General features: G+C 43.5%; 1 protein-coding gene across 1 annotated transcript; it reads left to right on the top strand.

Moving 5' to 3' along the window:
- The first annotated feature begins 941 nt into the window (after positions 1-941).
- On the top strand, positions 942-14,273 carry spon2a (spondin 2a, extracellular matrix protein). Its single transcript, XM_085789996.1, has 6 exons — positions 942-1,164; positions 5,013-5,241; positions 7,361-7,581; positions 11,551-11,742; positions 12,103-12,274; positions 13,145-14,273. The coding sequence occupies exons 2-6, from the start codon at positions 5,013-5,015 to the stop codon at positions 13,330-13,332; spliced, it is 1,002 nt and encodes a 333-aa protein (XP_085646122.1). The 5' UTR covers positions 942-1,164; the 3' UTR covers positions 13,333-14,273.
- The last annotated feature ends 810 nt before the right edge of the window (positions 14,274-15,083 follow it).

Consider the following 15,083-nt stretch of genomic DNA (forward strand, 5'->3'; position numbering starts at 1 on the left):
GCAGCTCTCCTGTTGCACAGTCGTCTTTTAGGTCTGCTCCATGTCAGCCGGGTCCAGCTGATAGAGCTAAACCGAGCCTATAGTCCACACTATAGGTGGCCGAGCCTGACCCTGATGAGGCGCGTGTACACGTTGTTGTGTTGTTTGATGAAATGTAGGCTGACTTTGTGATGTCATAGCCGTGGGTAATAATGAGGAAAAGTAACAAAATGTTTTACACACACAGATGCACAAGCACGCATAGTTTAGTCTGAGCCTTGACACGTTGATAAGTGAGTGGCGGCCGGTAATAGAAACCTCCCTGGTTGTCCATGTGTGTACCAGCTGTGGGAACCGGTGGCCACACGTCACACACACACGCACACACACATCCACACATAGACGCATTTGTGCACTCTGACCTAAGGATAAGGGGTTCCTCAGCTGAGATCACAGCTGGATCTGCCACAGGACAGAAGAACTGTTTGAGAAGTGGGTGGGGGGGCAGCGAGCATTTAAACCCCTTTGATTCTCTGCAAGGTCCAATCAGTAAATTAGATGCAGAAAAAAAAAACTTTTGTTTCGGTCCAGACTCCGTCCGTCTGTTCTCCAGGTTGCATGTCCGTGCATAAAGCCCTATCCCTCATTTCTCTCACTAGTTTACTTCCATTCTTCAGCAACGCTACACCTCTCAACTCTGACAGCGTGCTCTGAAGAACAGGGGTAAGAAAATACACAATGCTGAGTGGTGAATGTTAGGAGAAGCCAATGTGGTGTTGATTACCTTGTCAGCAATGAGGTTGCTGAGTTTACACAGCAACTGAAAGACTTGAAAAGAGAGAGAGAGAGAGAGAGATAGAGGGAGAGAAGAGAGGGACAGTGGAGGAGAGTAGTTGGGCTGTTAACCGCCTTTCCATACAAGGAGAGGTAGGGGGAGAAAGGAGGAGGAGGGGGAGGAGAAAGAGAGAGGAGGGTAATTTGAGGAGATACAATGAGAGAGAGAGAGAGAGAGAGAGAGAGAGAAGGGAGGAGGAGAGAATTTTAGAGAGAGAGATAAAGACAGAGGATAGAGGGATAAAGGCTGATAAGGCTGCACCAGACAGCTGGCGGCAGGAGAGAGGAAGAGAAGAAGAGTGGAGCTGTATCCTTCTGTCCTTCTCTCTGTCACTGACTGATCCAGCACAGGTAGGACTCACACTGAGCCTCCATTCATTCTCTGCACACACACTAAGTCTAGCTTTTTTTTTTTTTTAAAGCATCATAAAATTCAGGAAGTTCGGTCCTTTGTCTTGGGAAGATGTATTTTTGAGGAAAAGCAGCACAGTAGTAGATGAAGTGTCCAGATCCTTCACTACAATGAAAAAAATACTGCATTCAAAAGGTTGTCATGCATGAAATATTATTACCAAAATAAATTATAACCTGTCAAATATATTACAAAATACTCACTATGAGTAATATGTTTTGTGTTATGTAGTTATTATCACTGATGCATTAGCATCTAAGCATCATTTTCATGTTGCAGGTGGCTCTATTTTTTTTTTTTTTTTACATATAGCCTACTTTCAAATCTATAACATTCATTGTGCTTTATATAGAGAATTTAGTTTTGTATAAAGCAACCGCAGACTATAGGCTATAGCTTTCCATGTCGTGTGTAAAAAAGGGTACTCTATTGTGTAGTAGAGATGAAGTAATACTAATGAGACTTCTACAAAATCGTAGCTCAAAAAAGGTGAAATTTGTTTTCCCTGAATTCATGTTTGTTCTTTTGAAAACAAGGATGGATTTTTGCTGCAGTTGTATCTTTGGCGATGTAACGTTTAATTTTTTTGGTGTCATATCTGTGAACACGAATCTATTGGCTCTGACTTCAACCTCCATCTTAATCCAATTTCAGCTTGCTCTGTGTTGACATAATTGCATGTATTTGCACAGTTGCTTCACCTGCATTAGAGCTACTTATTTACAATCTGCAGGTAGATGCATGCCCTGTCAATCCTCTCTGGTACTGGCGAAAATGTGGCTTTCGTTAAGTGTTGCAGTCAGAGAAACCAAAATCTGCACACTCTCCTCACTTTTCACTCTGTCTGAACTGCTGCCTAACAGCGGTCATGATATCACCTCCGCCTGCAGGAGAAACATTCAGGTTCCTCACCTCCTGTTGTGACGCTTGTCTGACCAAGTGTCTGTGCATGACACTTGGTCAATAATAAATACATTTTAAAAATTAAACAAAAAATCAAACAATTGTGAAAACAGCAAATTACCTCCCTGCTATCTCCTTGTTAAAAATAAACATCGCTCCTGCTGTGTGCACAAATCTGCGTTTGTACGTGCATACCTGCATGCCTGCGTGTATGAGCTGAAGTCAGTGTGTGCATTATCTCTGCATGAGGCTGCTGTAATTACACAGTGAAGGTGCCCATAGGGCGGCAGCCGTTGCACTTGGCTCCACACCACATCCCCCTGGTTTTATTGTGTCTTGTGCCTGACAGAAAAAACTGCTGTGTGTGTCTGTCTCGGCCGTCTGATGACAGCAGGTCTGTGGCTGCGAGTGCATGTGTGTCTGAGAGCATGAACTTGATGTCGACTGAAAATAAGTGTCTCCCTCTCTATGCATCAATAAATACCATATGGCCTATTATTATATTACTGCATGTGCTTTCAGCAGCAGCAGCAGCAGCAGCACAGGCATCAGCTGGTCTCAGGTCAGTGTGTTGACTGATAAAGTTCAGTGTGTCAGAGTGAGAATTCAAGAAATGTCTCTTTAGTGTGTGATAGTGTCAGTGTGACGAGTTCATAAGGAAAAGGTCTACTGAACTAAAGTCTCTGCAGAACAAGGTCATCTATGGTTGTTATAGCAACAGACACCATGACGGTCACTATCAGACTCACTTTTGCAATTGAACGGAAATGCATCATTTGGGGGGAAAAAGAGAAATCATGTACCAGTAAATTGCATGCTGTGAATTTCCACTTAAAAATGTTGATCTTCATTGTCTGGAATGTGTGTGTGTGTGTGTGCGTGTGTGTGTGTGTGCGTGTGTGTGTGTGTGTGTGTGTGTGTGTGTCTGTGTGTCTGTGTGTGTGTGTGTGTTGTGAAAGAGACAGAAAAACAGCTAAATCTGTACAGCAGCCTGTGACAGAACTGACCTCCTTTTCTATTCTAAACGTAGTGGACGGAGCAGACAGGACAGTAGCAGTTAAGATCACACACTGATGTGAAAAATCTCCAGCTCCAGGTGTTGAACTCACATTAACCTGAGCCCACAGCGCCTGACCAGAAATGTGTGTGTGTGTGTGTCTAAAAATGTCTTATTATGAGTCCAAGACTGAGATTGTTATGTCAAATGACTATTTGGAACAAGTTGCATTGCCAAGTATCTCAACCTGGAGCTTTATCCACCTCCTGCAGAGCAGCCAGTGAGATGATCAGATGACTGAACAGTGAGATCAAAGCTGGGCTCTGTGTGTCTCCATACTTGAGGTATTTTTACGGCCGGCTGTTAAACCCTGCAGTGGTTAATATACATTTAATGGAGACTGGGAATTGATGAAAACCTCAGCGACATATAAGGCTGCGGTCAGAAAAGTGTCAGAGTTGGATTTTTGCAGCTATATTGGCAGAGTAACACTATCTGACCTCTGGAAATAGATTTCAGGGACAATGTGCAGCAGGACATGAAAGTTATGTGCGTTAGTGGTGTGTGTGTGTGTGTGTGTGTGTGTGTGTCTGTGTGTGTGTATGTTCATGTGCTGCTGGACTTGCCCAAATTTAACCGTCTGCATTCTGCAGCTGCTTGAAGGTTTAGTTATAGTATAGTAACTCACAGAATCGCCACACAAGACTGCAGCCACAAAACAATACTCTCCTTTCTGTTACACTGAAAAATTCATCTGTCGTCAAGTCATAAACTGTCATATCCTCACACCAATAAAACAGGACGTAAGTGAAATAACATCACCTTTCTCTTTTTTGCAGTGCAGTGTTATCGCATTTTCTTGTGCTGCGTTTAGGGAAAAACGACCTCAGTGCTGCTCCCAGATCACATCTTTGTTTATGTAGTTCTTTTTCTAATCTAATATAACACACATCACAGCCGGGTACAGTTTGGTTGGAAAGCAGAGATGTTATGAGTGTAAGGGGTTGAGAAAGTGGAGAGGAGGATGGGATGGAAAGAGGGAAGGAGTGCAGAAAGGACTGTCTCTGGTTTGTACTCATCTCCTGGGGCATTGTAAGAATAAGATCCACAAACGCCCACTGATGCACTCATCTCAGGGGCATGTACACATGAAAACAAACAAAAACCCAAGTGCATGCTCTCTGTTCCTTTCTGCAGCCGTGCACAATACATAAGGCTGAAATGTGTTGTTTTGCGTAATTATCGTGCACGTGCCATCGCCCAGCTCATGCCTCTCTTAACGGAGTGAGTGTCTGAGTCAGCAGCCAGTGGTCAGTGGATGTCCAGTCAGTGAGGTCAGTAGAGCAGCAGTACAGACAGGATTTGCATCTATCCTCAGAGATGTCAGTCGTGTTGTTTTATTTTAGGGCGGCTTTTGTGGCAGACATTACCGTGACAGCGATGAATGTTAACCGTTTTGTCGTGTAGCCACAGATTGGCTGTGCACCAACACACACTCAGGCCCAGCCCTGGAGAATAGGAAGATTTTTTTTTTTTTTTTTTTGTAACAGAAAAGCTCGAGGGTCAATAGGTTCAAGAGGCTTTGTTCTTAGATAAAATGAATGTGTTGTGATATGAGGGCATGGGTGTGGAATTTCCCCTCTTATACTGATTTTCCAGGATTGTCTGGGTTTGGTTTCCTAAATGTACATGTTAAGTTTCTTTCATTTGCTCGCCGATGGACAAAGATCATGTGTACTTCAGAGGGGATTTTTTTTCAGCAGCTTTTGATTTTAAAAACATATTTTCTAAAACTTAGTACGGGAACCCCCAGCCATGTGCAAACCTTATACCATGGGCGAGGAATTACTCACACAACCATTTTTCATTTCTCTCCATTTCTTTCAGATGATGTCATCAGAGCACCTGACCCGTGGTTGGCTGCAGCAGCTACTCCTTGTACTTCTGAAGCTTGGCCTGGCTTTTGCTGGGCCTTTGCGACCACTCAATGGGACTGATTGCACAGCCAAGGGTCCTGCTTCCTACATCCTGGTCTTTACAGGTCACTGGAGCCCGCAGGCCTTCCCCAAGCAGTATCCCCTGTTCCGCCCCCCTGCGCAGTGGTCCAAGCTCTTAGGTGAGAAAGACAAAGAAACTGCTTGTTGTAAACTCAACCATTTCTCATGGATTTATTTTTTTTTTTTACCTCTAATGCCTGATAATAATCCATTTAATATGGACTGTTATTTCAGGTTTGCAGCCGCAGTGAGGACTTAGGGTTTATTAATACGACCTCCACCAAAGTTCACAGATGTAAACTTTTTAGGTGGGAGCCAATCAGAGGACAGGGCTGGGACAGTGACTCAGCCTCTGCTTCTTCTACTGACAGATGTTTTGTGCCTCATCATGCGTCAGAAGTTTAGGTCCTTATTGTCTACATACATACACACACACATACACACACGCATGCACAGGGGTGAGAGATGTTAACGAGCAAAGCAGCAAGAAGCAGACAGCAATAAGAGAGACAGTTTAAATGCTACCAGATGGGTTTTTTTTCTCCCCCTCTCTGTTTCTCTAACTACTGTCTAGCAGTATCTTTAATATTTCTCTATTTCTTCAACTCAATCCCACATTTCCGCTGTTTTACCACAGTGTTGGCGGTAAAGAGTGGAGTGGAGGTTTCAGGGGTTGGCGAAGGTGGGTGATGATAGTCGGGGTGTGGTGGGGTCAGACCGCTTACCTCAGAGCCAGGAGGAGGAGGAGGAGGAGGAGAAGACATTCAAGCCCCTTTATACTGCTTTTCTCCCAAGCTATGAAGAATAGAGGGATGGGTGGCAGATGTTTGTACATGTGTGTGCATGTATGTATGTGTGTATCTGTGTTGGGCTTTCTCTTGTGCAACACAGTCTATTGCAGCCACGGTTGGAGCAGCTATGTCTGGTTTCCAGCTCTCTTAGTGGTGCCCTGCTGCCCTGCCAGAGAATGATGTCCTACTTACTCCATATTAATACAGGAACTGGAGATTCTGACACACCCGTAATGGCTTTTAAGGCCCCCAAGTAATGGGCACCAGTGGACACGAGGGACAGGGAATGGGATTTGTCACAAGAGAAGAAAAACACTGCGGCCCTCAGTGGGTTGACAATTTACTGGTTGGGGGCGAAAAGAACATTGGAAATGGAGTTTGTCATGGCACAAAGAAAAGCACAACAGATCTCAGGGTTTGGGGGCCTGCTATGGTTTTATGTTGCTTAATTGTGTTGACCTGGGCTTGAGGGACCAAGGACACTGCCAGAGGGAAGAGGGTATGCAGTTTGTCATGGCCAAAGAAAAAACGCACGCAATTTAAGAAGGGCGGAAGGTGGGCTTGAGCGTCTTGGTGGGGCTCAAACGTGATGTATTATCGAGTTTCAAGGCCTTGACGATGGTGGGAAATTTGTTAGCATGGAAATGTAATTAAGTGCATAAATAATGGCAGTTTGGGGAGAAACAAGATAGTGTGTGAAGTGCGCTGTGCACATTGTGTGTGTGTGTGTGTGTGAGTGGCTCGGTGTGGTGTGTGTGTTAATACATGTGTCAGGAGTGTTTAAGTATAAATGCATGGTTGTGTATGTGTGCCTGTACGCAGCTCTGAAAAGTGAGGTAAGGCAGAACCATCAGAGCATTTGTCAGCGTGTTTCTGGCTAACCTTACTCTGCCCTTAAAACCACTGGCCCGGGCCAGTGGCTCTGTGGCTTTCAGTACCGAGCTCCACAACCTGTGGTGCAAATAGTTTCACCTAAATCAGTCTCTTGATTCCAAACAGATTTCATAGATAACCGGAGCTGAATATGAGAATGTGAAGCAAATGGCTCTGTTGGCCCCAAAGGTTAAGAACAAGTATAGATATGGCTTTTAAGAGTAGGCTAGTTTAAAGTATTATTTTTGTCCACTGTTTTGCTGCCAACTCTGAAGTCCTGACCCATCTCCTGTCAGCTGTAGCCTGTGTTGTGGTTCTATCAGTGATAGATGGAGAAAAACTATAACCATGCAGTGATTCCAAAGACGCGTATGTGGGCAATTCCTTCAGCATTTTCTGTTTAAGTGCAGGAAGTAGGAGGCAGCCGTCGAAACACAAACAGACTCCGTGGTGGAAATGATCTCACCGTCTGGCTGAGGCTCTGTGGTAATTCATTGACATTGATATGCATTCCAGTCAATACGCATCTTACTCCTGTCCTCTCCCCTTCCTTGTGTTTCCTTTCTCCCTTCAGCGGTCAGCCATAATCGCCATTTTCGACTGTGGGAAGAGGGCGCTCAAGCCAGTGCAGGGGTGCAGAGCTTTGCTGAAGTCGGGGTGACGGTGGAGCTGATGAAGGCGGCCAAGGAGGCCAGGAAGAAACGTACAGTCGGCACCATGTACCGAACAGCCGGCATCCCTAACGGCATCGGGCACAGCTCCACAGAGTTGCTCATGCAGCCGCGGAGCTCACTGGTAGGAACAAATAAAATTATAAGTCCAGTTCATTCACAGAAGCACACACATGCTCAGACTCAATAAATCTCAATCTATTCAGTCATTTGGTGACTTAGTTGGGCCTCCCCATAACGTCGTTCATCCACTCTGACCAAACACATCACCACTTCTTTCCACTATTCAGTCAAACTATGTTTAGCTCAAGTGCTGCAGCCACAAACGCCCACATCCATCCTGCACAGTCTGCACTCTGTCTGCCTCCTGTCCCACTGAACTCAGCTCCTGAGGTTAGCTTAGCTTAGCTTAGCCTGAGGGCAGCAAACCATGGATTGTAAATAAAAATGGATGTAGTCCCCCTTACATCAGTTATAGGTTTCTATGAAGCAGCTTTGATCTTGCAGTGCCTGACTCTGCCAGTTCTAATCCAAAAATGGACAGAGAGAGACTTTGGTGCATCCCAGCTTGTGCCAAACATACATTCATCCACCTGTCACTCAAAATGCCACCGACTCAATTATGCAGAACTTTAAGCCGTAATAAAATATAACGAGTGATTTAAGGGTTGGTGTTTAAAATCCAACCCCCAAACAGGTGTAGAGAAGGGGGAGCAAACCCATTTCTTTGTACCAGGCTATAAAAGTCTATTTTTGCTGTGAAGCTGGTCATTTCATTTCATTGGGCTCACTTTTAGAGCCATTGTCCATTTAAAGAAGTGTAAGTTTTTGGTATTTTTGTGTTGGCTTCATTTTTAAGGGTGGTCCTTGTTGTTAACAGAGGCATATCTAGCCAGGCTTTGTGCTGGCCTGCTGTATTGACCTACTGGAGTTGTGTTGCAGATTTTTGGTTCATTCCTTTACACTTTGATACATTTTATTATTCAAGACGTAAATGGTTGCTCATAGGTTGATTTTCTTAGGACAGAGGCAAGCCAGCACCCTGATGATAAAATATGCTAAGCTAGCTGGCTAATGACTAGGCTACAGCTCGAAATTTAATTTTCTTTCCTACATCTGAGCAAGTAAGTAAATAAGTGGATATGATTCCCAAAATGTCAAACTTTACCATCCAAGACAAAGTCTGTTCTATACATTATTCAATATTCATAGAGAGTTAGGTAAGAGTTATTGGTCACTCTAATCTCTCTTTCTCACCATATTGGCCTTTAAATGACCGCTTCCTCACATGACAGTGGAGGAGACAGCAGGCGATCCTGAGAGTCCTCACGTAGCACAAAACTACATTCTAACATTCAGCCGAGGCTAATATTAATGTGAGGCTTCAGGAGACTGAGGTAGGCATAACAAATGCATATTTTCCAAGAACATCTATAGTGCTAAAAAGAAACCACTGACTACCTGCGGATGATACCAGTTTGATTTGGCTTTGATTTACACTGTCTGACAAGGATATGACTTTCCTCGTTGCTGGACCACAGGGTACCACTGGTGCAGAACAGCCAGTGAGTTTAGGAGCAAAGGTCATGGTTGCAGGCTTGGGCTAAATTTGTGGCCAGGGCTTAGAGAAAGGCAAAGTATTTGAGGTAGGAATGAGGTATAGCTCTGTGGAAAAACGTGTCAAAGACTTAAAACTAGAAATAAAGTATTCCTTTATGTGTGCAGCATATGCAGCTGATGGATGAGAGGGAAAGAGGTGAAGAGGAGGGGTGCACATTTTTAATGGGGCTTTTAGAAATAGGTGTGTTCCTGTCTGAAAGTCTGGTGACCTACATTGGTTTATTGGTTATTCCACTGCCTGAACCCCAGGGCTCTTAAAAATCATAAACAACCTGTCAGAGGGCATCTTTGGTAAGTACTTGTCATGGACACCAGCTTAACAGCTCGACGTCTAAGTCCGTCGTGTCTGAGGCTGCTTTTAAATGTGTCTGTCTGTTTTTAGATTAGCGGGCACAGAACGGCAAAGAAAAAAGCAGGGTATGACTATTGTGTGTTTGTGTCGAACGTGACAATGACATAATGTGAATCTGCTGACAGCTTAATCTGTTATTCTGCTTTCCTGCCTGCCTGGTTCTTTCCCTCTCACACACACTGATTATAAATCCCATCCTTTTTCTGTTGCCCACAAACCAAAACATTCATACGCAATGCCGCAAAAATCCCAAACACATATGATTCCTATCTCCATATTCATGAGTCCTCCTGCTATTGCTGTTAAACGTGTAATTCGAAACAGACTGATAACACCAAAATAAGTATCATCCAGGATCCAACTGGTGTTGTAAAGTCTGTGTGTTTTGTAAGATCAGCAAAGGAGATGACAGCAACACAGCATTGAGATGCTTGTGCTGTTGAACTGAGGTGCGTGTTTTCTTGGACAACTCACTCTCTCCAGACTCCAGGGCTCTGCGGAAGATTTGCTGGGATGGATAAAAAGTGAGAGGGATCATGGGAGCTTTGAGTAACTGTCTGCGCTCTAGAGATACTTCCTGGCCTGTATATTGCAAACCATCATGGATGGTTCAAGGCAGTGACGAGGGATACCCCTGAGTAGACATCCTTGCTGAGTGGCCCAATGGATATAGCAGGTCGGCTTCTTGGAAAAACCGCTGTTTCAGAGTGAAAAGGACAAGAGGAGGGAGCGAAGCTGGTAGAGGAGGGAAGAAAGGAAGGAAGGGATCAACAGAGGATTCCTAAAGGCAACAGAGCTGCCTGATTTGGTTTCTCTGTTTCTTGCTGTGCGTCACGGGCAAGAAACAGACCCCGCCATGTGTCACGCTGACACTACCTGCCTCCTGCCCCGGGTGGCCTGCTCTGCCTGAGGAGCTGGTTTGATGTCTGCTCCGGCACTCTTCCATCCAGTGCTCTGTTGCACTCCAGGCCACCCTTTCCTCGCCATCCAAGGCCGTCCAAGCCCACCCATCCTATCCTCAGCTCAGCACAGGTCCTCGAACAAAACGGGGCCACGAGTGAGGAGGCGTTTTCAAATGTGCTGTTCTCTGGGCGTCTGCCACCCCAGCGTGTGCTGACCTGCAGGCCGCTTCCTGTATGAGGTCACTGGCTCTCGGAAAACATCCATCACACAGGAGACACAGTATAACCCTGCACAGGAAACTGAGTGGGTGCAAGCATGCGCACATATGTAGTCCCCAGTCCCTCCATCAGTAAATGTGAGAATTTATAAATCCTGACACTACACTTTATAGCTTGAACCTATTTCATTTTACACAACATATAGCATTAAACAAGAGGCAGAATGCATTATTTGTGTTTTTTTTTCCTTTACTCTTCCCATGAGCTGTTGTTCAACTCTTCATCTCAGAGGCCAGGAGACCCTCGATCGGAGCCATGAAAACAATCACAGCTTTGTGTTTTCAGTTGTGGTGGCCTAAAAATTCCACAACAAGTTCAGCTGTGAGTGTCCACTAGGATTGAATGTCAAATAAGCTACCGCTAATGTAATGAAATCAAGGGTGAAAGGAAAAGGAAGGAGAGATAGCTGCCTTAATGCCATGTAAAGCCCTTTGAGACAAACTGTTTGTAAGAACGGGCTATACAAATAAAATTGCCTTGCTGAATATCAGTATTCGCATACATACTGATCTTTGGTGAAGAACAAAATATAAGCTTCAGATTGTGGCTTTGAAGATGAGGAAGAAGAGAGTAAGACACCAGAGTCCACAGCAGGTATACAGTTTAAAGTTATTACAAATTTCATGGAAATCTGTCCAATAGTTGTTGAGGTATTTCAGTTTGGATCAAAGCTGTGGACTGACCAACACACACACTGACAGTCACACTACTCAAGCCATGATGCAACCATGGCTACAACGGCCTCATGCTCTTCAGTTTAGGGAGTTCAGTGGCTCCTCAGTCGTTAGTCATGCTTTCGATTGATGAGCTGACTGGGCTGATTAATAAGTAATCGATCTTATCAGGTATTGCTCTCTCCGTTGTCTGTTTTAACCATGAGCTCAAGTTCCCTTAGTCGGTCAGGTTTGAACAAATTGCATTTTGTCCGTCTGATCAACAGCTGTCCCTGATGGTGAAGATGATCCCCAGCCCAGACTGGTTTGTCGGTGTGGACAGCGTAAACCTGTGTGAGGGCAGCCAGTGGAAACAGGAAGTGACCGTTGACCTCCAGCCTTACGATGCGGGGACAGACAGTGGATTCACTTTCTCCTCTCCCAACTTCCCCACCGTCCCCCAAGAGAACATCACAAAGGTGAGCACACAAGTACAAAACCCAAAAAGCCTTCAAACACTGACTCATTCATTTAGTCATTTTCGCTTTCATTTCACGGTGAGACAATGCAAGGTGGCTGGCGCATGTCTTACTCTTAAAATAGGTTAGCAGTATGGGAGTGGGACATCATTCAGCTGTCTGCACTTGAATGATTGCTTGGCGGCCCTCATGCCTGACCTAGGGTGATTTGAGTAAAAAGGGCCTCTATTACATAATAGACCATCTATCCTTCTCCAGCTTGTGCTTTAAAGTGGTCTATTGTGTTATTTGAACTTGTGTTGACAATCTGCTGGCTCTCCCAGTGAATTATGCTCCACTGTTCTTTGCTGACTTGTTCAGATCACGTCCCAGATGCCGAACCACCCCGCCAACTCCTTCTACTATCCTCGCTTAAAGGAACTCCCGCCAATTGCCAGCATAAAGATCAGCCGCCAGAGCCGATCACGTGACCAACAAACCCCGATGTCCAATCATATCCTGCCTAACTCTATTAATCCACAACGCTTCTCAGGTAAGACGAGAGGACTCCCTACGTCACTGGCTCCCAAAGGTTTTACCTGAGAGGACCAGAAATGAAACCAGACGATGAGTCAAATCAATGGGGCAGCAGGGACTTGTTATGGCACTGTATTGTATTCCACTAAAGTTATGATATGGTGTCAGTTCCCTTCATTCAATTCATTTTAATTAGGAAATCTCTTAGACATTAGCTCTGTGCACTCGTTGAAGAGTTAGTTAATAGATTATAATGACAAGAAAGCTTGATAGATAATTTATGAATAAGGGGTGGGAGTAAATAAGTTTTACTTCTTCCCACTCCTTTTCGCATATGAAAAAAAAAATCAAATAATCTTTATTTTCAATTATTTTATTTTATTTTTGTTCATGTGTTGTCTTTGCAAAGTTTTTATTTGTTATGTCTGTCCATTACTGTATTATGTTTTATTTCTTTTAACATGTCCAAAATAAACTATAACTAACTAAACTAACTAAGAGATACTCAAATAATGTAGCACTTCCCCAGCTGTAAATGACACTAACTTGAAGCAGGAAGTGCCAAGATGTTCTTATTTCTAATCCTTTGACTCCAAAATTACTAGATCCATTTCCCATATTGCAACTAATATACAGAGTCCAGACAGTACATTGATCTTTACCTACCACACTCGCAAGACACATTTAGAAGTGAACACATGTTTTTTTTATTACTGTTTGGTAAATCAAAGGTCACAATAAGTCACAATGGGTAAGCTTCTGTAAACTATAATGGATAAACTGTACTTTCACTCTACACAGAAGAAACTGTGATACTTGTGTAGTCTTTGCACCTCACCCTTGACTCACATGTACTTCTCTGATCTCTCACTCCCCTCCCACACAGCGACACCACTGGACTGTGAAGTCTCTCTCTGGTCATCCTGGGGTTTATGTCTGGGTCCCTGCTCCAGAGGGGGGGTTCGCCATCGCACACGTTACATCCTTTTACGGCCAGCCAATGCTGGCACCCCCTGCCCCGAGCTGGAAGAACAGGCTGAATGTGTACCACACAGCTGCATGAAACTGCAGTAACCCACAGAGCAAACACACGGACACACACACACACACACACACACACACACACACACACACACACACACACACACACACACACGGACACACATACACATGCTGCCAGTATTCAACACTGGGACTCTCATGTTATTACTGCTGGACTGCTGGAGAAATGTTGCTGCGAGTATCTCCTTGATAATGCAAAAGATTGTTTTGTCAGTGTCACAGTCATATTGTGGAAATGTAAGACTTGCTGCATTATCTGTGTGGCCCGTTAGCTTTAGAGCACACACTCATCTGGGTGTATTTAATGACAATAAGGGAACGTCTGATTGTAGCAGAGTGGAGGTCAGGTAGCCTATTAAGGTTTGAGATTTGAACACCATAAATGTTAAGTCAAAAGTGATATTTATAAATTGAAATAAACTGAGAGGAAGAGGCATGGTGTGTCCCGTCAAAGGCGTGTACGAGACCTGTCACAGTTTGACCATCACAAACAACACGTGTAAAGTGTGCGCTGATAGTGGCATACCAGAGTCACAAATGCAAATCTTTAACATACACACACGTAAATGTATCCTCACATGTGCACATAGCAGTTTCCATACAACTAGCACATACTGCATACAGACAGGGAGGCATTTACAAATGGGGAGGCATTGGTTTACATAGGTAACCTATACATGCTTGGCACATGCAGCTCTTTTAAAATAATCTCACACCCCAATTTATAAATATCACCATTCACAAGAGAAACCTAATAGCTGACTTGAAGCTTAAAGCCAGTCTGAAGCCGTTGGCCTATTTTGTAACAAGATGCAGGTTTTTATATTAAAAAAAGAAAGATAAATATTTGTTTTATTATCTCTTTTGATATTTTAATGCAGAGATTTTGTATATACTGTATGATGTATCTTAACTTGTATAACTCGTGAATAAATTTGGTGGTGTTTTTCAAATAGAGGATGTGTGTTACTTTGTTCCCCTGTATTACTTTTTTTTTTTTTTGCAGGTTATTAATATGCAAGAGCAATGTCTAAATATAAAACTCGTTAGACCAAGGAACATTCTTGTTTTGCATGCTTCCAGTAATACATGATGGCGTTATTTGTGTATGTCAGAGCATAATTTAACCAGTATTGACACTTCTTTATTTGTGTCCAAAGAACACGCACAGCCTAATTGCAAAAATAAACAGCTGTAAATAGCACAGCACGAAAAGGTTGTGGTGCCTTACATTCATTAAAATAAGTCACGGTTCTACATATTTATAGAAGAAAATTACTATGCTCTCAGTCCTAAACTTTGACAACCCAGAGCTTCGTGTTCTTCGTGCATTATGATTCTATTTAAATGAATGTAATGTTATGAGGTGTTGACTGTGACCACTCTGGCAGAAACTGTGACCTCACTGTCACTGCAGTGCAACAAGGAGTTTGTGGCGGTGTAGCACCTCCTAGTGGTCAAAATGAACAACACCAATACATAAACACCACTTTTCACTGTGTTTGTTTTACATACACACTCATAAATTACCCATTCTTAAAATTACTATATATATATAAAATACTGGTTTACACCTGTAGATCGTGAGCCATCCAAACTATATGCTATGTAGCCTTGCTTTTTCTTTTAGAAAATGGTCTGAGCAATAGTTAGCTAATATGAAAATGTGCCATTTGTCATTTGAAAGAGCAGTCAGATCCAATAATCGTTTTTTTTTCTTATTGCAGATTTACAGATAATATGACTAGCTTGTGTGATCATAA

This window comes from Trachurus japonicus, chromosome 10 (assembly GCF_045865225.1).
Source record: "Trachurus japonicus isolate A0001 chromosome 10, Traja_1.0".
NCBI classification, from domain to species: Eukaryota; Metazoa; Chordata; class Actinopteri; order Carangiformes; family Carangidae; genus Trachurus; species Trachurus japonicus.